The 22,245-nt window shown below is 37.6% G+C and overlaps 1 protein-coding gene across 1 annotated transcript; it reads left to right on the forward strand.

Moving 5' to 3' along the window:
- The first annotated feature begins 3,245 nt into the window (after nt 1–3,245).
- Nucleotides 3,246–20,444, forward strand: PNPT1 (polyribonucleotide nucleotidyltransferase 1). The gene is made up of 29 exons (XM_082756532.1): nt 3,246–3,460; nt 3,820–3,880; nt 4,214–4,288; nt 4,921–5,026; nt 5,936–5,985; nt 6,445–6,508; nt 6,587–6,634; nt 7,237–7,350; nt 7,611–7,797; nt 8,277–8,328; nt 8,622–8,679; nt 8,830–8,926; nt 9,026–9,128; nt 9,575–9,645; nt 10,126–10,162; nt 10,920–10,986; nt 11,076–11,165; nt 11,827–11,880; nt 11,983–12,089; nt 12,759–12,830; nt 12,942–13,005; nt 14,310–14,393; nt 14,832–14,915; nt 16,803–16,909; nt 16,993–17,048; nt 17,548–17,626; nt 18,089–18,136; nt 18,536–18,694; nt 19,466–20,444. Exons 1-28 carry the CDS (start codon nt 3,261–3,263, stop codon nt 18,689–18,691), a joined length of 2,391 nt encoding a protein of 796 aa, XP_082612658.1. The 5' UTR covers nt 3,246–3,260; the 3' UTR covers nt 18,692–18,694; nt 19,466–20,444.
- Nucleotides 20,445–22,245: the final 1,801 nt, after the last annotated feature.

The following is a 22,245-nucleotide window of genomic DNA, read 5'->3' on the forward strand; positions in this document are numbered from 1 at the left end:
CCCTGGTCAGCTAACCAGTGCCATCGCATGGCAGAAGATTAAATAGGCAAAGGTGTACGAAATAGCTCATTGTAGGATGTTCCTCCATTCAGGGAGCTTTCTGCAAGTTTTCACAGGGTACTCTCAATTTCTTCACCATGGATAAAAGACATCTTAAGGAAAAAGAAACATTCTCACCACAAAAAGTGGTTTTCAAAGCCTTTCTCTGAGCTCTGAGGAGCATCCCCTCAGTCAGAATTTGGGATAGCAATGGAAGGGGCCTTGCAAAACACACAATGGCATAAACCCAGACCTATGAGGCCACAGCCACTGTGAGTTAATAGATGATCCTCACCCCTGCTTGCAAGAATTTCAAGAAAGCCCTCTTTCCTCTCAGTATTTTATTTCCAACTCCATCAGCTGCTGCCTCTCAGATCAAGGCAACTGTGCTCCCACATTCACATCTAATGTCAGTTGCCCAGATTTCACAAGTTACAACATTTATTACAACAATACCTATCCCCATACCTCCTTTTTCCAACCAAAATGCCCTCATTTATGACAATGCAACAAATGAAGAACAAGTATTCTAGGTCCACCTACTCAGTGCTGTGCTCTGCCCAATCCCACGAACATCCCTCACTCTCCAGCTCAGGACCCACCTCCAAAGCACATTTAGCAAATTCAAGAATCTACAACTATTTAATAGAAATATTTACAGAAGCTCAAATGCTAAATGAAGGATTTACTGGGCCTACACACTGTAAGTAAATATACACGTAGCAATCACATTTTATCCATCACCTCAAAATGAAACACAACTACTTCTTAACACTAGAAGTAGTGAAGAAAAAACAAACAAACAAACAAAAAAAACTAGAAGAAACAAAAGAGATTTCCTCTGGCAACCATTCCATCCTCTGTGTTACTCATGCTTCATAGGGTCCTCAAGGCTCAAACAAACAGGAACAAAAGAAACGTGTACCTCACTTCAGAAATTACAGCATTAATTCAGGAAAGAGAGATCCACATTCTCAACTGTTTCTTCTGCGCTCAACCTTTACCTAAGAGAATTACTTGGTAATAGAGATGCCCAAGGACTGCAGAGCTAAAGCAGTTACCCACATCTCCTGTTTGCAACCATCTGCTGCTCCTGGAATGAAGACACCCAAGTACCAAGGCAACACACTGCTTTCCCAAGAAGAGCAGCATCCATCTGCTATGGGAGGATTGATTACTAAGTCCATCCAAGTAAGTTTTCTGAAAAAAGTAGGGAGATTTACTCCAGTAATTACTGCAATTAATGCAAACTAAGGAAAACTAGCAGCACATTAAAGCTATCAGAAAAGAAATGGTACAGTATTAAAGAAGAGATAGCCAAGACAAAAAAAAAGGAGGGGGGGGGAGAGACCACGTAAAAGAGAAAATAAATTGTGGTAAAAGCTTATTTCAATGTATTCTTCTAAGGCTGTTTTAGAAAGCTAGGTTGAGAGCTACAAATCCTACTAAAATAAGCTTACCAATTCAAAGATGCTTTTCAGGTGTAGCCAGAGGAAATTTATAGAATATTAAAGAATAATTACCAGAGGAAAATATTTAAATAAAATGTAGGCAAAGTGTTGAATAAGTGAATTGTACTCTTGCTTTTTCACGTGATCAAGCATGAATTTTCTTTGCTTTCTACTATCTTGAGGTAACTCTGAATTCTTGTCCTTTTTCTGTTTCAGTGGTATGGCCTTAACATGTTAGCCCATGACAGTTATGAAGCCCGTAAACCTAAGGCTTCTCATTTTGGTGAGTGTGGAAAAAGCTATCTAATAATTTTGGTTTAAGTCAAAAGATCTGTTTTCAATGCTTACTGTTGTTTGTGAACTGTTTAAGTCTTCTAATGCATTTTCAAATGGAAAAAATGACAAGGTCGATCATTACTTCTCAAAAGCATCATCTGAAAAATAGTTTTTCTAATGTTTATTCTGGATTCTTTTTACAACCATACATAATCTCAGCTATACAATTCATTCTTTGGTACAAGTAATGTGTATGAATTACATTTTTTTTTTTTCTTCCTGAAGCATACATTTTGCATGACCACTTCTTAGTTTGAAAGTGACGGCATTTCTGTAAGAAAGATTTCAGAACAATGTCAGAATACAAGTTTTGACTATTAAGCATTATTGATCAACAAAGTTATAAGAACAGGATGTCACAGTTTCTTTTACATACAAATTATTGAGATGAAGCGTCAGGCATCTGGAGCTAATGGAAATGTTTGTTGTATGCTGGTTACTCTTGACAAGTAAAGCGTTCATGAGAAACACTTCACACTAATTTTGTGTGGGTTTGTCCCTTGTGTGGGATGGATGGTGCCTTCTAGAAGAGCTTAATTTCTAGATTGCTTTTAAATCATCCTTACACATTTCTGCTCCAGGCCTTCATGATGCTTCTTACTCAATTCTCCAACATCGTTCTGTTCAACCTCAACAGACTCCTGCTTTATGTTCACCTCCCGTGAAAGCTACCCTGCTGCCTTTTCTGTGCCGGTCACTTTTAACATGCACTTCTCTGCTTTAAGTGTGTTGGCTTCCGTCTCTTTTAAGCTTTAAAAGCCCTAACTAACTGTCTCCTATGCTTAACAGCTGAAGATATGATTGTGGTACTTGTGACCTTTGCATTCTATATGTGTTTCCAACTACTCCTTTCTCTCCTCTCACAAAATCAAATGCATTATTTTAACATAGAGCTTCCTAGCTCACAGCAAGTAGGCATTCAGAATTTTAATCAAGTGACACACAAATCTTTCCAGGATGTCCGCAGCAGAGCAGACAGGAATGCCGAAAGCCTGGTGAACGTTCTTCATCTGCCACCTGATGTATTTCTGCACCCAAATAAAACTGCAGCAGCGAACTCTGGGTCTGGCTGAAGCTCTTAGCTCTACCCAGGCCAACCCCCGACTTTCTAGATCATTTTATTTCTGCTCTGCCTTGCCAGAAAGACAAGCAACTCGTGGGCACAGCAGGAAAACTATTCCTTGGGCTGTCCCTAAGGCCCGCGGGTGTGATTTTTACAAATGCTGACAAAACGCCTTGGGTGCCGGGGCTGGGCGGTGTGACCCCACCGCGGCACCGCCGCTCCCTTCACGGCCCCGCCGCCCATGGCGGCCGTTAGCGCGGCCGTTGCCCGGCGGAGCCCCGCCAGGGGGCGCCGTGGGGCTCCGGGCCGCGCTGACGCCGCAGCCGACGGGGGCGCGGCGGCCGCCGCTGTGCCCGCCCCGTCCCGGCGCCATGGCCGCCGCCACGAGCCGCCGCTGGGCCGCGCTGGGCGCCCTGCCTCTGGGGGCCGTTGGGGCCGTTGGCGGCCGGGTCGCGCCGCGATGGCGGCGCCTGGCGCTGCCGGGAGGCTGCGGGCCGCGGATGGCTCCTGCCCGCGGCCTGGCGGCGCAGCCCGGGCCCGGCCGGGCCGTGGCGGTGGAGGTGGGGGGCAGGTGAGCGGCCGAGCGGCACCGGGGGGCCGGGAGGGAGCGGGGATCGGCACCGCCGCCTCGATCCCAGCGCCTGCACGGCGCCCAAAGGCGGCTGGAGCTGGCGGCGCCCCGCGTGTGGGGCTGACGGGCACCCTGTGCGGCTGGAGGCTTCCCCCGAGCTGAGGGGATCGGGAACCCTGGGGCAAAACCCCCTCGGAGTTGCTTGTGTGGGTGGAGCTCCCCCCTTCCATGTGTCATGAGGGTTTTCACATCCGCCCTGAGGTGCAGGCGCTGCCCTGTAGGATAGGTGCTGGAGGGGAGCGTAAGAGGCAGTGGAGAGTTGACATCGCTGTGGGTAACAGATGGTTTCTCTCCCGCAGGAAGATGGAGCTGTCTTCTGGAAAGCTCGCTAGGTTTGCTGATGGGTCTGCTGTTGTTCAGGTAATAAATAATACTAATAAAAAAAAAAAGAGCCTAGAGTTTGTGGAACTTCACAGCTTTTGGGTGTGAGCAGCCATCATTGATGTGTTCTAGCCTGTAAAAAAGTTGTGCCAAGTCTCAAGTAGCAATTTAATCCCTAATGAAAGTGCAGCTATCTGTTCGGGGCAATGACAGGCTTTTTTTCCAACAACTCGCCTAAATCAGAGAATTATGCAGTTGTTTTTCTGCAGAGAGTATTGGGAAACGGAGTATTAATATATGAATACGTGTAGGACTTCAGTTAATACTTTGGTTGCAGATAATCTTTTTTTATTTTTTTTCCTCTTGATCTAGCTAGGTGACACAGCAGTAATGGTCACAGCAGTCAGTAAAACCAAGCCTTCTACATCTCAGTTCATGCCACTAGTGGTAAGTACTAATGACAAAACTTGCTTTGTGATAATCAGTGACAGCCTTTGCTGTGCTAATTATAAAATAGCAGAGCTCAAGATGCTGAGGGGAGAGAGGAAGACGAGCAGCAGAGTACAGAGCTTGGACCTCAGAACGGCAGATGTTCTGTGAGAGCATCGCTGTATCTGTGGATGAAGTGGTGTTCTCTGGTGTGGTGTTCTCATTGCTGTATCTGTTCTGAAGTGGTGTCAGTGGGTATGCTCTCTACTGAGAGTTTTGTGAACTTGGATGTCTCCCACAGCATCCAAGTTTCAGACATTGTATTTTAGTTGTGTGGAAAAAATGGCCTCAGTGTTATGCTCAAAGGGTTTACAAGTGTTAAGGATTAACGATCCCTATTCTACCTTAAGACTGAATAATAGTGGTTTTCTCAGAGGGTCTATCCTCGGACATTGCCCGATTAATATTTGTGTCAGTGACCTGGAATTTTTGGTCATCACGCAGGGCGCAGTTGATTCAGCATAGACCTTGCTCTGAGTCAGAGATTAGAGTATAGACCTTCTGAGTTGTCCTCTCCAACTTGAACAATTATGTGGCTTTGTAATTACTGATCTGTTGTCCTTAGGAATCCTAGTTTTGTTTTTTAAAAGGTCGACTATCGTCAGAAAGCTGCAGCAGCAGGAAGAATTCCTACAAACTATTTAAGAAGAGAACTTGGTACTACTGACAAAGAAATTCTTACAAGCAGAGTAATAGGTAGGCTGAATCATTTTATTTATGATATTTTAAAAATATTACATAATACCTCCCGAGCCTCTGTGAAGAGGTAGTAACTTGCAACTGTTGCTTGCAAGGTTGATTGTTTCTGCAGCAATGTCAGGGAAAACATACCTTGCACTTACTTTTTGAAGTTTATTGGGGCTAATTGTAAAAACTTCAGTCATCTGGGGCTGTATGCGTAGTCCTTTATGTATGTGTCTGGGTCTCAAGAACTTCCATGTCACCTTAGTGTATCTAAGATCGCACCTTCATGAGATGTTACTTCTGCAGTTCCATATCTGCCTGGAGAGGCAGAAGAAAGAACCGATTTAACCATGGCTTAACCTCTCTACCATGGCTTAAGACTTTCACGATTAAGATAACAGCTTTTGAGGTTCAATGTGTACATGAAGCTGATGTCAAAAAGTCAACGTTTTAAGACTTCATGAAACGAGTTGAGAGAGAACATCCTTTAAGGCCTGGGTTGTCAGAGTTCTACACACTTCAGACAAAGTTAGGGGTAAATCCAGACACCTTAGAAGTAGCACACAGTCCTCAAAGAAAATCAGTAAAGCATTCCTGTCTTTTATGTCTCTTCATTGGAGGCATTTCTGGTAAAATACTATTTAATAGACCATTTGTATCTTAAACCATAGAAGACATTTTTTAATGCTCGTTACTCTGTGTTACGAGACGATGGATATACTCACCCATATATACCTCTTATTTTTCTCTGAGTGCTGGTGAAATTTTAGAGTTGATTACATCTCATGCTAACATTTCTCTTCTCATTTGTTTGGGTTGTTCATTTAAACTATCTTGTCAGTTTCTTGTGGGGTTTATTAGAAGATAAACTGGATAATGACTGCCTGTTGAATGCTTACACTCTGAATGTTTCTTTTGCAGATAGGTCAATCAGACCACTCTTTCCAGTAGGCTACTTCTATGATACACAGGTAGGTCGTGCTGACTGTCCTTAACTGCAGCTACCTTTAGAGTGGAAGATTCAGGCATGTCCAGTGAAAATTATAAGTGATAGAAAAGCAATTTTTATTAGCATCCAGCATGGCTTTACAGTTTGAAGAAGTCTAATTCTGTAATTCTACTTTTTAGTTTCTCATTTGCATGTCTTACAATGTCTTTATTACATGCTAGTTCTCAAAATGTATTGCAGAGATACAGAGAGAAAATTCAAAAGTGCTCTGTTACAACGGGAGAGAAAAGGTTAATAAGTGTTACATGTTATATTTTTCACATGTGTTTTCGTAAGCCTTCTGGCTTAAGCACCTGAACCAGCTTTCCTTTTTAGCTTTTAAAAATTTGGAATGTTTTTGTTTTATTGTCCTGAGCTTTCTATTGACAGTTAATAAAAGTTTATAGGTCAAAATTATTCACTGTCTTTTATCTTATGCCAGATCCTTTGTAATCTTTTAGCAGTAGACGGTGTCAATGATCCTGACATTCTGGCAATTAATGGAGGTAAGAAAACTCAAAATTATTGCTTGTGTGATTTTAATATAATTCATTTTTGCTAATAGATTTATATCTCAATTCTAGCTTCTGCAGCTCTTGCCTTATCTGATATTCCATGGAATGGTCCTATAGGTAAGTACATATTCTGAAATCCTGAGTATCTTGAATATAATAGGCAAATTAGACAACATTTTCTTACTTCTAAGAAGAATTGGAGTCTAAAGGCTGCTATCTTTTGTTTAATGTGCTGAAATTCACTTTATGATGCATAGAATTGTTGTGCTTCACAGCAGCATTTTTTTCTGGTCTAAATATGCTTATATAAGGATTTATAATCCAGAAATATTGTAATACAATGGTCAGCAGCTTCCTTGAATTTTGTCTTTTAAAGAAACTTAAAGCATTGTGGAAAAAGTAGCTGTATAAGAATACTTTTTCTCTGGGAACTCAAGAAGAACTTTGCCATTGCAAATGTGTTATGAGAACTGTGTCACTGCAAATCTTTATTTATAAAAATAAAGAACATAAGTGCTTCAAAGTGATACTGCCAAAGAGAAATTGAAGAATAAATAATCTTGCTTTATAGAGTTGTTTTTAATGTATAGCTGACATGCTAATATTTTAAAACAAATCCTTACCTTAATTATTGCTTTTAGATGTATAATTGTGAGAGTCAAATGATACCTTTAGAAGAACTTTTATTATAATAATAATTTTCTGGAGTTTGTTTCTAGGTGCAGTAAGGGTAGGACTAATCGATGGAGAAACTGTTATCAATCCGACCCGAAAACAAATGTCTTCTAGCATTTTAAATTTAGTTGTTGCTGGAGCCCCACAAAATCAAGTTGGTAAGTGGGTTAACTATCAATACCTGTTGGGTGCTCAGTTTGAAAATTGTAGGCCACTTCTTACAGATATTTTTTCAAATTTTTGAAACTTCTGTTTCTAGGCAATAGTAGGAATGAACAATATTGCTAGATAACTTTGGGGTAGAGTAAATTCCGTTGTTATGCAGTTTAAAGGTAACCTATATTGTCTTGGTTGAGTTGTAGATTGCTATTGAAAAATAAAATAGTAATTAATCTAGTTTCTGACTTTCCATTGGTAGTTATGTTGGAAGCAACTGCTGAGAATATATTGCAACAAGATTTCTGTCATGCCATCAAAGTAGGGGTGAAGCATACCCAGCACATAATTCAAGGAATTCAACAGCTAGTGAAAGAACAAGGTGTTGTCAAGAGAACTGTTCAGAAGTTATTTGTTGCTCCTGAGGAGATTGTGGAATGTGCAAAGAAGTAAGTTCAGAACAAACAATTTTGACCTAATTTCTGTTAAGTGATTCAGAAATACTTATTAATGATTATTTAATCATTTGTGATTAAAATGTTTGGGATCTTGTTCAAGAAAATGTTTTCAATGTTTAGAATTTCTTGCTACATTTTCCGTAGAAATTTAGGGACACTGCCTTCAGCTCTCCTTTTATGCTTAGTGGGAAGGACGGGGCAAAATAAGTGGTGCAAAAACAGTAAAAGCGTTGCAAGCTCATGTGCCATTCTTGTGGAATGGTGACATGAGGAGCCAGGGTTATGTTGGCTTTCATGAATTTTGTCATGGAGGTGATGAGGAGAAGGAGAGCAGCAGGCAGGATGGACAGCTGAGACTAGTGTTTGTAAATGGCAGTCTGGTGCTTTCATTCAAAAAACAAACATCTAGTCTTCAAAAGATACTATTTGTGTAATTGCATTTCCGAAATTTCTTTCTTTTCTTCCAAAAGACTTGCTTTTAACAAGATCTACGCAGTGTTCACGGATTCTAGCCATGATAAAGTAAGTAATCAATTCAAATGTGATTTGATTTAATATAATGAAATTGTAGTAAGACTTAATTTCTTGATGCTAACCTCTTCTCATCTGAATGTATGTGTAAGAGTAATGAATTGTCTTGTAAATTCTTATCTGCCAAAACTAATTTCTTGTGATACATAATTGATCTTTTTGAAATTGTGTGGAAGTCCTATTTTTCTTTGAGTCTTACAGAACTTTACAACAAACCCAACAACCCAAGCTGCTTCTGTTATTCCACTCTGTAGAGTTAACTGGTTGCAAATCCTGTCTTCTAGATTTCTAGAGATGAAGCAATTAACAAAATAAGGCTTGAAACAGAAGAGCAGCTGAAAGGTATTTTATGCTTTCTTAGTACTTAGAAAATGCTTATATCAAACTAGTGGTACTTAAAATTACAGTGTGCTGTTTGTTGGCCATTCTATTTTAGAAGTTCTCTGAGATTCATTTCCTAATTTCAGTTACGGTTTCTTTTTTTATACCCAGAAAAATTTCCAGAGGCTGAGCCATATGAAATCATGGAATCTTTCAATGTGGTCTCTAAGGATATTTTTAGAAATCTTATTCTGAATGAATATAGAAGGTAAGTATGTCAAATCCTTACTGTATAATTATTTCTGTCATTTTTTTTTCTCCGATACCATAGTTTCATTGATTTCATAATTTCTGCTCCTAACTTTAGATGTGATGGAAGAGATTTGACTTCCCTCAGAGATATTAAATGTGAAGTGAATATGTTTAAAATGCTTCATGGATCAGCCTTATTTCAGAGAGGTCAAACACAGGTAGTATTATTAAATTATTTAAGTTCTAAATATAATGTATCAGAAGCCAAAAGGCTTGTACTTTTTGTTTAAACATTAAATTTCCTTATTCTATCCTGATCAGAATAATGCGTGCTGGAAGTCTGTGTAATAAACAGGCTTGCTATTTCACACAGTGCTGTCTGCACAATTAAGATCCCTGGTTTTTAAATGAGTTTATTCAGTTTTAGTGAACAAACTGCTACTGACAGGGTAGGAGGCATAAAATCAGTATTTTTAAATGTGATCACTTGTAAGATTGTATAATCTTTATAAATCATGAGTATTTGAGAGAAGAAGGTTTTCAGAAGTGGTTGATGATGGTATCATGTTTGTTGCTGAAATCATTTTTTTATTCTTCATTATCAGTATGAAAAGTTGTAAAACGTAAAAGTGTCTAAGAGCTGTTTGTTTATCCCTTATTCTAGGTTCTCTGTACAGTTACATTTGACTCCATAGAATCAAGTGTAAAATCAGATCTTATTTCAACAGCTGTGAGGTATGTGTATATGGTTTTCTGTCAGTGGTACTAACAGAGGGTGAGCACTTAAACACATTTTATAAAAGTTGCAGTTAATAAGAAAACATTAATTCCATTGACATGTGTGGAGTTGGAGTGTACTGCAGTGTGTGCAGTAAGGTGCTGACATTTTTAAGGTTTGTCTGCTGTATGTTGCATCAAAATTGGCATACAGCATTGATAAGTGCCTGTTCTATTCCTGACAGCTAGGAAAGCTGTTTAAATGTCTACAAAGATACAACCCTCATATGTTAACTCAAACATGGCATGTTAACTGAGACCATGTTTTTTAACTCATTTACTTAAATAAATAAATAAATGGGGGGGGTGTTAATGAATCAGCAGATCTGCAGGATTTACTTGGTCAATTTCTAGGTAGAGTTGAATATAATCTTACTACATATAATATTTAGGACACGTTTGGTTGATCTTTTTGACATGGTCTTGTTTTTTTAACAGTGGAGTTAAAGATAAAAACTTCATGCTGCATTATGAGGTGAGTTTCCACAGCTTTCTGCATGATTTATATAAGGGCTTCATGTCTTGCTTTCAGAATTGAAATTGTTTAATTCCAAGAATATGAATTATCTCTAGATCTGCTAGGTTTTGCTAATTACAATTTATATATGAATTTATCCTGTAGTTTATCAGCAGAAATGCTGGTTTCCTAAAAAGCACTACATAATTTATAAGCTGCTATTTTATGCAGCCTTTCTAATAGTTTAACATCAGGTTAGTTTCTTAAAGACAGGTTACTACTGCAGGCAGGATTAACCTGCTCAATTACTTTTAGTAAATTAATGTGTGCAGCTGACATGCTACACTAATAGTTAATAAGTGCTTTTACATCTCCAGTCTTAGTCAGCCTTTGGAACTTGCCCAAAGTATTTTGTACAGGCAAGAGATGTATTTGTGTCATCTGTATGACAGAAACAAGATTCCTGATATGTGGTTTGACAAGTTTAATTAGAGTAAGCCTGTTGTCCTATTCCTTGGCTACCTTGCAGCTGCTTTATTCTCTTTTGTTATGGGGAATTAAAGCATGAACTAAATAAACGCTGTCAACTAATCCTGACTTGCAAACTAAGTGACTGGTAGAAGTTGTGTGGTTGTTTAATATTTAGCTGTTTGTTGTTGTTTTTACCTTGAGATGCACCAAAACTTCAAAGAGACTTTTTCAAAGTGTTTGTTTTGAAATGAAAAAGAAGCAAGTTAATCTCCTCTATGTGTGCTTCTATTTTTTTGCTCTATAGTTTCCTCCTTACGCAACAAATGAGATTGGTAAAGTTACTGGTGTAAACAGAAGAGAACTTGGACACGGTAGGTTAAAACTACAGAAGTTGTTTTACGCTGTAAGTTCTAATATTTTGATTGTCTTTTATTTATGGCTTTTATTTGTATTTTATCAGGCGCACTGGCAGAGCGAGCATTGAAACCAATTATTCCTCAGGATTTCCCTTTCACAATACGAGTTACTTCTGAAGTCTTAGAGTCAAATGGTATTATGGCTTTCTTGTTCTTCGAGAAACAAGAGATAATTTGTTCTTAAACAAAAAAACAACTTTGACAAACTACATATAGATGTTTTTGTAGACAACAGATTTCAGTTTTAAGCTTTTTAATCTTGGTGGCTCCAGAGTGAGGAATATGTTAACATGTACTGAAATCCATTCTTCATTATTTAACCACAGCTGGTAACCTTCCCAACTTACAGATAATTCCTGTTTTCTTTATCTCCCCGTTTTGGGAGGAAGCTATTGATTTCACCTTTCTGCAGATTCTGCTTTGTGGACAGGAGTTCCATGAGAGCAACCTGCAATATCCTAGCAGTATAGTAAGATTTGGTGTCTGGGAGAAGGAGTTACTGAGGAAAGGGAATGAGTCCCATTTGCAGCTGACAAACTCCCCAGCTTGATGATCATTTTTTACTCAGTATCACAAAAGATTCAAACTATTACCAGTTTCTTGCTAAAGTGCTTTTGCTACAGAAACTGTCTGGTAAAATTATTTATTGTAGTATGTGTATGGCTGCGTGGTATCTTCTGGTTACCAGAACATTAATTTTCCAACAGTCAGTGAACAATATTACCAGCTAGTCTCGTTTCGAATGCTTGTTACCAGGGTTTAATACTATTTTTCTCCTATATTCTAACTCTGTAGGGTCATCTTCAATGGCTTCTGCATGTGGTGGGAGTTTGGCATTAATGGATGCAGGTACAAAAAGGATGAACTGCATATGATAGTGTGTTAAAGGATTTGGAAGTAACCAAAGCTTATTTAAAAAAAAATAAATGTACACTTAATTACCACTATTAGGAGTTCCAGTATCGAGTGCAGTGGCAGGTGTAGCAGTGGGTCTTGTTACCAAATACAGTCCAGAAAAAGGAGATCTTGAGGACTATCGTTTGCTGACAGACATCCTGGTGAGTTTTGGTAGCACAGTGGTTTCTATTGATGTTCAATTCTGTAAAATACCTCTACATCCTTTTTGTAACATTATTTTTACCCACTTAATTCTAGAACATACACTACTGGACATATTTATTAGTAGTTTTGTCTTCTGTTTTGTCTTGCAGCTGCCTCCATTTAAAAAAAAAATCTATAAAATGTCTAGTCATGTTAATTTTGTGTAACTACTCAGTTGTTACTTATAAGCTCTGATAAGTGTACTATTTCAAATTTTGTCTCTAATGGAAGAAAGGGTCAGAATGATTGGAATCAGTAGTTTACTGAAAAGCACGTTATATTGGAAGGAGAGCAGTTGGCAAGGTTGCTGGGGAGGAAAAATGCACGTGATCATGCTGCTGCTTCCTGTGGCAGCTGGTGATCATACCAAGTAAATTGGGGATTTATTCAAAAACTAGTCCACAAACACAAAAGCTCTCAGCTTATAAGAACTGAAGGCAACTGTGTTAATCAGGAATGGTGAAGTAAGGGTGGGGAAAAAAAGATACGAATCTGAAGTGACACCAAGTCTGCAAGGGGCTCCTAGTCTACTTTGGCTTACTGAAGCCTAGAATGCACTTTTGGTGTAATGAGAATTGGTACTGAGACATAGTTACTCCAATTTTTCTTTCTCCATGTACTGACAGGGAATTGAAGATTACTATGGTGATATGGATTTCAAAATGGCGGGTACTAATAAAGGGATAACTGCCTTGCAGGTATTGTAACATGAAAGATTCATTTTATCAGTCTTCAGGAATGTCTGTCTAAAAAAGATTTCCCTGTATATTGATGCTACTTAACTCACTACTTAACTCTGTATACATTAGGTTGATCTAAAACTACCAGGAATACCAATAAAAATTGTCATGGAAGCTATTCAGCAAGGCACTGGTAAGTCCATGTTAAGATTTGCACCCATTATATTAAGTTCTAAAATGTATTAAATTATTTATTTAAATATTTTATTTGGGGGGAGGGGGGAGGGGCTAAGATAGGCATGGGGATTTAAAAAAAAAAAAAGTTCAGTGTTGTATGCAATGCTTGAATGTTAGTACTTGATACAGAACGAACTTTTGTGTTTGAGAGCATTTAGTCTTCAAGAAAGAAAAAAATAATCTTCCCAGCATGGTTATGTTCCATATGGTTGTACATAGTGTACGTGAAAGTGTGTGCTGCTCCTAGAGGTTTACGTTCTTGTTAAGAGAACAAAAAAATACTTAATGCACATGATATGATTCTAATGATGACCAATTTAGATCAATGTATAACTTCTGGAAAAAAATGCGGTGAAACTTGTGGTAGAGCAAACAGGAGGGGGGGAAAATAGGTAGGCTAAAAGTCCTTGACATCTCAGGGAGTTCATCATTAACATGTAGTAGCTCAGTACTCCTTAAATAATACGGGTAACGAAGGCTGAAGTGCAGCTTTGGGCAGTGAAATTGGATTGCTTTTGATAGGTGAAAGTTTGGAGAGGCAAGAGTCACCTAGTTGCTATTTAAGTATTTGTTGTTATTAATACAGTTAACAAACACTCTATTCCATGTTTGTTTTAAATCCAACAGAATAATGCTATCAAAAACAGCAGCAAACTGTTTCTTGCATATCATAAATTCAAATATACCTACTATTGAAACTTACTGCTGTTTGTATTCTGGCATGTACAGCTAAAATATTATTGAGCCATATGAAAACTGAAGGTACAAGCATTATTAAGGATTTCTCTAGTTGTAAGAAATTTCCACTCAACTGTAGTGGCAATACTTTAACAAGAAAACATTTATTAAAATAGAAGAACTAGTAATTCCTGTTCAAAGGTGTATCACTTCAAGAGGATCAGTTAAAGTTTCAGGCCAGTATATCATAACTTAGCTAATCAAAGCTACACCCTGTTGCTCTCATCAACTCTAATTTATTTAAATAACAGCATACAGTTCTGTGCTTCGTTGTTAACGTTTTGGTCTGCATAAAGTCAATACATGTGCTGAAGGTGTAGAACTAGTACACAGAGCAGAAGGTCCTACTCCAACAAAGGTACATTACCTAAAATGTGTCATATTGCTGTGATATATTGTTAAATTAGGCAAGAGGTAGATTTCATGAATGGAAGTTATCTACTTTAATATAAATTTATTTTGCTTTTGTTATAGTCTTATGCAAAACTTTTTTCTCTTCTTCCTTTTCCCTAACCTCTACAGCTGCAAAGAGGGAGATTTTGCAAATTATGAACCAAACACTGGCAAAACCCAGACCTAACAGAAAAGAAAATGGACCGGTTGTAGGTAATTATTAGTTGCATGTTGATATGAATTGATGTCTTTTTATAGTTTATAACAATAAGTTACTGTTTAAAGCAGCTTTTTTAATGAACGTATCATATTTTTCTGTCTTTTGTGATTTCTGAGGGGAGTTGTTATTTTTTTATTGCCCTGTGGGGCAATACTGTTCTAATTCATTGCACATTAGAAAGCAGAATAAGCCGAAGTTGTGTGGAACTCACAAAATGAGAATAGAGATAGATGCAAGCATTGGAATGGCTTAAGGTAATTTACACTCAAATTACTTATGTTCTAAGTTTTCATTAATTCTAATACTTAAACATAATTTCATCAGTGTTCAGCGTATAATAACTAGCCATTTAAAAAAAAAAAAGGACTTTTGTGATGGTATTCAGCATCATCATGCTTAGCATTTCAAAGTATGTTTATGTGTTCTTTCAGAAACTATCCATGTGCCATTATCAAAAAGGTTAAGGTTCATTGGTCCTGGGGCCTATAACTTGAAAAAACTTCAAGCACAGACAGGTAAGACATCTTTGTTTTCCTGTGATCATTTATCCTTATGTGTTAATAGCTTCTCTTCCCTGTACAAAAATCACTAGTATGGGGTTTTAATTAGTGGAACTTGGTAGCACATAACAGTAGCTGTGCTAGTAATTTAAGTGTTAATGCTACCTTTCATGTCCTTTCAGAACCTAGACAAAGGTAAGCTTAAACTTTACAAATTGTTTTGTAGAACACCTCTGTTTAACACCTGAGGGCATTTGTGCTTCGGTAGAAACATCGTAGCAAGTTATATAGGAAGAAATATTAAGTGTAGAAGGCGCTTTATACTGCAGCCTGTCTAACAGTGTTTAGACTAGTATGTTTAGCCGTTCCAATACTCAGTACAGATCAACGTACAGTAAAGGCTCAATAAATAAGAGATTCCAATGTTTCAAATAGATAAAGCTCATTTTGGCTATTCTGTTGTGTAGATTCTTTGCAGAAGTGCTTGTAGGTTTTCTTGCAGCAGGAATTTCCAGAAGTATGGCGCACACATGAATGAGTGGTGAAGCCAAGCAGGTCTGATACGTTACGAACATGTTGCAGTATAGATCAAATATATGTAGCCTTTCTGCCTGTAGACTAAAGCTTTTTGATTAGGAAGAGGTACTGAGCTCTTTTCTATGGTGCTCTTGCCGTGCTTTCTTAGGACTCTGTGAGGAGTTTGTATCTGCTGTTAACATGCTGGGAAATGTTAGAAATAGAGCTCACTATCACATTGCGGGAGTGATGTGTACTGGGGCTTAAACTAGTAACAAGTAGTGTGGGAGAAGTTTAGTGACCTCGTTACATTTCTTTATAAAAAAAATTGTTCTGCTTGACATTAGGTGCCAAATTCAAGGTTCTGTACTGCCATTTCCCAAATAGGGCAGCTGATGCATTGGTAGAGGTTGCACTAATGGAGGTCAAAATTAGACCAATAGCTGCAGTTGGCCTCAGAAGTTAGTGGGCAGAATTTTTAAAGCGTTAAGAACTGTAGGTATTTGAGAGGCTGCACTTTGTTCGTTACTTTCAAACCAGTGAAACTAGACTTAATCCAAACTTTACACCTCGCCAACATGATGAAGCTAATAATCAGCCACTGTTCAGCCATGACAGAGGTGTTTCTGCTGCGATACCATTAAATATATCAGATTTTTCTGAGCACTTATCTGTAAGTACAGGTTCTTTCTTTCGTTGGTTAATATAGCAAAATTTTACACATTCCCTATTTTTAGAGAACTACATTTTTAAAATGTTTGATGTTTATAGCGTATCGAGTAGATGTTCTGCTTCAGCTGCTTTGGACTTGGAACTCTTTTAATAATCTAGTTGGCTCAGGTAGTGCTTGTTAGGGGACTGGATTGGAGAAAAGAGATTATGCTACTTTGACTGCAAGCATATGTGGCCTGTTGGATGGAAAACTAGTCGAGAGGTGTGAAGAATTTTACTGTGCAACCTTACTATGTTCTAGCTCTGAAAAACTTTAATTTCCATCAGCTATTAATGAAAGCTACAGTTTAATAATTAAATTCTGAACATTAATAAAAAAAAAAAAGCTAAGATTAAATTAAGTTCTCAAGATTTTTTCCACTTATAGCAGGGTTATAGTAAGCAACGATTGTGCAAATGTAGATGGTTGCATGTGGAACACAAGTTCGTCCAGGTTTTGGCATGTATACCTGTGACATGGTTTCTATACAGTTGTATGTAGAGCTGTCCAGTGCCTAATCTGAAGAATATTTGAAATGATGACTCGAGATCTTTGTCAGACTATGCAAAACCACTTTGCTCTATGCAAGTCTTTACTACGTGCAAATTTTCTGCTTGCTGAAAAAATAGGAATGTTCAGTGAGGATTCTTTCATTAATAAATTCTATTTCTAAGGTGTAACTTTAAGTCAGCTGGATGAAGAGACGTATTCTGTGTTTGCTCCCACACCTAGTGCTATGCATGAAGCAAGAGAGTTCATCCGTGAAATCTGCAAAGATGATGTAAGGACAGACTTCTTGTTAGCTGTTTCAGTTTGCAGTTTCTGAGTATGTGTCTTACTGTTTTTTTCCTCTTTTCCCTACAGCAGGAAGTTAATTTGGAATTTGGTGCAGTTTATACAGCCACAATTACTGAAATAAGGTATGAAAAGTGCTCTGAAATTGAATTGAATTTATTTACATAGATATATTTCTGATAGGATTATAAAATTGGTTTTTAAAGCCAAACTTCTGATGGTGATGTTGGCACCTGCATTATTCCTAGTATTTTGCTGTATTGAAAACATTCTCTTAATAAGGCTTTTTGCTATTTAGTTATTAGAATGTCTCCTTTAATTACAAACTTGAAGGTCTTTTTTCATCTTTGTATCTGAGAGAGATGATTGGAATTTTCTTTCACTTTTTTGAAAGGACAAATCTTGGATTGAAATGGCAAGCACTTCTTGGATGTACTTTGTATTTTAAAATAGTTAGGACAGTGTAGTTTCCATCCGGTTTAGATTAAGGAGAAATGCATAACCATGGTTGAGAGGAGAATTTAAAAAAAGGATGATGCTTGCGTTTGGAATAAATTTGCAACACAAGTTATATACAGACTTCTATCAATGTATTTTTGAAATGACTGTTGTGCTGTTTTTCAGAGATTCTGGAGTGATGATAAAGTTGTATCCAAACATGACACCAGTGTTACTTCATAATTCACAGCTTGATCAAAGAAAGGTAATGCATCCTTAAACAAGTGTAAACTAGAGATTCTAAAACACTTTTTTTTTGTTTTTAAATGAATTCTTAACTAACCTAGTCTCCATCAGCTATAACACACATACTAGAGTCTAGAGTCTATTTTTGTAACACAAAAAGCTGTCTTAAACAAGAAAATGTTGCTAGTCTAACCTTTGCTTGCCCTGTAGTTAGAGCTGCAAGGAGTCTCGCTGTATGCTTGCTATCATCGTGTTGTTGATACTTTTATGGACATCACATCTTTTGGTCTAATACCCTTTCTATGTAACGTAGAAGTCTGTAGTTCATTAGTTGACTAGTTCATTGAGCCACTTTAGTCCATGTGTGGTTGCTTGAGATGTAGCAAGAAGACATCTGTATGGTGGTTTTTTCTTTGTTTTGTTTGTGTTTTTTTTTTTCCCTCCTGAAAACTGAGTTTTTCTGAAAAATCCTCTGTTCTAGATTAAACATCCTAGTGCCCTGGGTTTAGAAGTTGGACAAGAAATTCAGGTAAATTTTTTGAACTTTAAAATTATAACAAACTGCTGTTCATATTTTAGTACTTTTGATTTTTTTTTTGTTGTTGTTGTTTTGTGTTTCTGAAGGAAATACTTTGCTATATGAGATTGCTTTTCTGTGCTGCTTAAATGCCTGATCACCTCCAATCAGAGTTAGTGTCATACCCTTGCTATCTTAGGTACCATGTTGACCTGACCAAGCAGCATAGACCAAGCAGTGTCTATTGTATGTGGTTTTGCATATTTTTTTTGTTTTCTTTTAAGCATTTTCCTCTCTTTTTTTAAAGCTAGTTCTATCTTTAAGTTGATCAGTCTCATATGGTGATTTAACATAACTTTATCAGATCTGAAAGTGGTGTGGTGGGCTTAAAGTGGTATGTTTTCTTAACAGGTTAAATACTTCGGACGTGATCCAACTGATGGTAGAATGAGGCTTTCACGTAAAATTCTGCAGTCACCAGCCACAACTGTGCTTAAAACCCTCACAGACAAAAACAGCATTATGATGGGAGGTAGTGTTCCACAGTCGTCTACTTCATCTCAGTGACTGGTAAGGCCACAGGAAACATTTGACAGCTCAGTACTGTGCCTTCTTTACAACTGTTGTATAGGACTATCAGTCTGTTTCTTGTACCGTAGAGCTGATGTTCAGTGTTGTGTGAATGCTGCTTGCCAATTGTTACAATTTATCATAAGGTAGCACCTTGCCTTCCGTATCATTTAGTTCTGAAGAGCTTGATGCTGTAAAAAGAATACAAATTCCTTGACGGTTTCAGTCATTCTAGAGAGTGAACTTTCTCCAAAACCAACATACCTGTTAATCTAGAATACCTGTTAAATATTCTGTCTTTTCTACCCTACCACCATTTTTTATATTGGGGTAGAGGGAAGGGCAGGGTAGGGGAAGGTGAGGTTTTTGTTTGTTTTGTGTTTTTTTTTTTTTTTTCAGTTTTCTTGAAACTGAAACTCACTTACTGGAGTGCCAAAAGCTCTTCTCTAGAACTAGTTTCCAAGCATGCATTTGATGATAGATTTGTCTCAACTTTTCCCAAATCTATTGTGTGTATTCTGTTTTCCTTAGGAAGCTGCTAGAGCTGGAAGGTATCTGATCATAAGATTAAGAGTAATTGTGCAACGAGGTTGGCAAATGGAGTTGCAAATGCACCCATGATAACAAGGCGATCTGTGGCAATCTTCTACAAATGATTCACAATGCTAGAAGAAATTAAAATTCACTGAAGAAAATTACAGTCTTTCAAACAGTGTTTCTGAATTTAATGTCTTGATGTTAGTTTGTTACAGTATTTTCTTTCTCTTTCAGGAAAAAAGGCCTGGTAGTTCATGGAAACATGAGCCACCTTTGCTTGAATCTGCAGATGTCTTCACAAGAATCTGTATGTGGATGGTAGTGAATCGTATTTTTAAAATAGATGGTATTCACACTTAAAGGTGATGTAGAACTTAAAAGTATTCAAACTGATTAAAGCATTGTTCAGAAGAAACAGGAACAACCAATATTCTTACATTGTGTAGCATGGGTGAGAATCTAAGAATGTGGAATTGCATAGACTGAAGAGCAGACTACTTCAAGTCATTTCAGTGCTTAAGATTCTTCCTGCTGCCATCTCAGGATGAAAATGCAAAGATGGAAGGCAAGAACTTAGAAGTACGTCCTGGGAGGAGTTCTCCTGTGTATTTGGTTGATGAGGTATGACAGTGGTTGAAAGGCGTACTTGGCCAGTCCAAGTTTTACTGGCTTTTCAGTGTCTAAGACTTAAATCTTGAGCAAAATGTGGAAACTTTGCAAATTATCACCTGTATCATGATGGGCACTCTTTCAGATAAATACGTAATAACTGCCATAGGGTTCAGACTTGCTAAGGTATCTGAGCAGGAGGGGGACAAAAATGAAGAAACATCCTGAAACAACATCACTTATCTGGGTTCATTAATACTGAGTTTTAAGATAAATAATAAAAACATTAAAATAGTTGTTTTACAATAAACAAATGATGTGATGTTTCTTTCCGCCAAAACTTCCTCATTAAGAGTCTTGGAATTCCAGACCTTAAAAATCAGTGAGGTATCCCTTCTGGTGTACCCAAATTTGTAGGAAAATCAAGTTTCTAATGGCAAGTCAGCTCTGGACCTCCTGAAAGAAAAAGAAAAGAAAAAAAAAAAAAACAAACAACTGTGGAGAAGAGAAATATGAATGTATAGTAAAAACTATTTTGTCTTTTTTATTCTGACCTAAAATATTAAAAAATATAATAATAATAACTGGCCCCCTTCTTTGTTGTTGTCTGTCTTTTATTATGTAAAATGGAAAAATTTTTCCTTAACAATCTTTGTTCTTCTGTGAGAACTGTAGCCTTGTATTTCTTGGTAAGAATTCTAATGTCCTTGCTTCCTGTGAGTTAACTTAAATGGCTGGTAGTCTGGTTGCTCCCTATCATCCTGGATAGTGTTAATGAAATAGTGATGAATGTTAAAATTTCTGAATGGAAGCTCAGAAATATTTTCATTTCTCAGAACCGTTTTCAGAAATTGACTTTTGCAATCTTAATTGGTTTTCCAAGGCTTAGCTTATTTTTATTATAGACAATTTTCTGTAAAGCTTCTTTTCGTAGTAAACAGAAGGGTGTCATAGTTACTAAAATACTAATGCTAGGAGCTTTTTAGCTGGCACATGGTTGCATTTAGATTCTTTGGTCTCTTAATTTTCAGATTCAAGTGTTTGATACAAGTTGTAATTGTAATTTCTCACTCATAATAACAGCAGTATTGATGATTTGTTAGTCTGTGTGATAGGTGGTGATCTTGCTAACTAAGCTGTTAGGGGTGCTGGAGGATTTTTGCATAGTGGGGGACAATACTTGTGTGTTCCTGTGGTGGAACCTGTACAGTCAACCTGACTGTCTGCGCTTGTAACAAGTTTTAGGCCCTATGGGAAGGGGTGGAAGAATATAAGTTTGGGAACTGTATGGGAGGAGCACAAACCAGGTGCTCACCTCTGAGGAGAGAAGCTCAGCTGGAACCAGGAGTTGTGTAAGTGCGAGCAAGTGAGAACCTTTCTGGAGGCACCCAGGGTTCATCTGGGAGCTGTCAGTAACAGCAGGTTGGGGCATGGTGTGAGAGATGCTTGACTCTTTCCGCAGCTTATCGGCATTAATTGGAGAACAGGTGGGTTCCTAGTGCTTGAGAGCAAACTCAGCCCTGTTGCTGTAGCAATTTCTTCATGTTTGAAATAGTGATTTTTGTCTCTGTTGCCGTAGCTGATTAGCTTCTGTAATGACCCATCACTTTAAATGGAGCCACTGAGAATTGCTATGGAAAATGAAGTTGGGCAGCTGCAGTATTACACTGCCTGCTGCGAACTTCGGTGAAGCAGCATTGCATAACAAGGATTCCAGGCAGCAGCCTGGTATTTTACAGCTTCATTTCTTGGTGCAATTTAACAAAGGTTATCCAGTTAGAGTATAAGCTTCCTGACTGAAGTTTGAGAGGAAGACTTGTTGTATTTGAGATATCTCTTTCTGTGCTAAATGAAAGCTACCACTATAGTCTCTTTTTAAGGCAGGCACTAAGCTGGTGCAGTCTTCTTGCTTTGTTTTTATTTGTTTGCTTTTAACTTGAGCTTTTTGCATTGATTATGATGGTAAATCAGAATCTTAATGTTTTATTCAAAGGCTGACGTTGTCATCCTGAAGGTTCAAAATAATTGTTACCCATTATTACCTGTTAGCAATAAAATAAACTACATTCTTCCAAACAAATGGTAGGCTTCAGAACCCTATCTTGGTAACAGAATATAAGTGAAACTTCATTAATAAATGTTAATGAATTTCTCTAGTTCACCATTATAACTTTATAGTATCGTAAAGGAAGTTTTATATATGTTTCTAAGCACTTCTAATATGAGAAGATAGAGTTCAAGTTGTGCATGTTTATTTTTCTGACATTAAATCTCAGAATCAAAAATACTTAGGAAAAAAAAAGTAAGGAAATACTTGCATCTAGCAAGTGATCAGTCCGACCTCTGTGTGAGAACTCTGGAAAACTGGTTATATATCCATTGTTCCACCTGAATGTAAGAATAAC

This window comes from Aythya marila (genome assembly GCF_965140915.1).
Source record: "Aythya marila genome assembly, chromosome: 3".
Taxonomy (NCBI): domain Eukaryota; kingdom Metazoa; phylum Chordata; class Aves; order Anseriformes; family Anatidae; genus Aythya; species Aythya marila.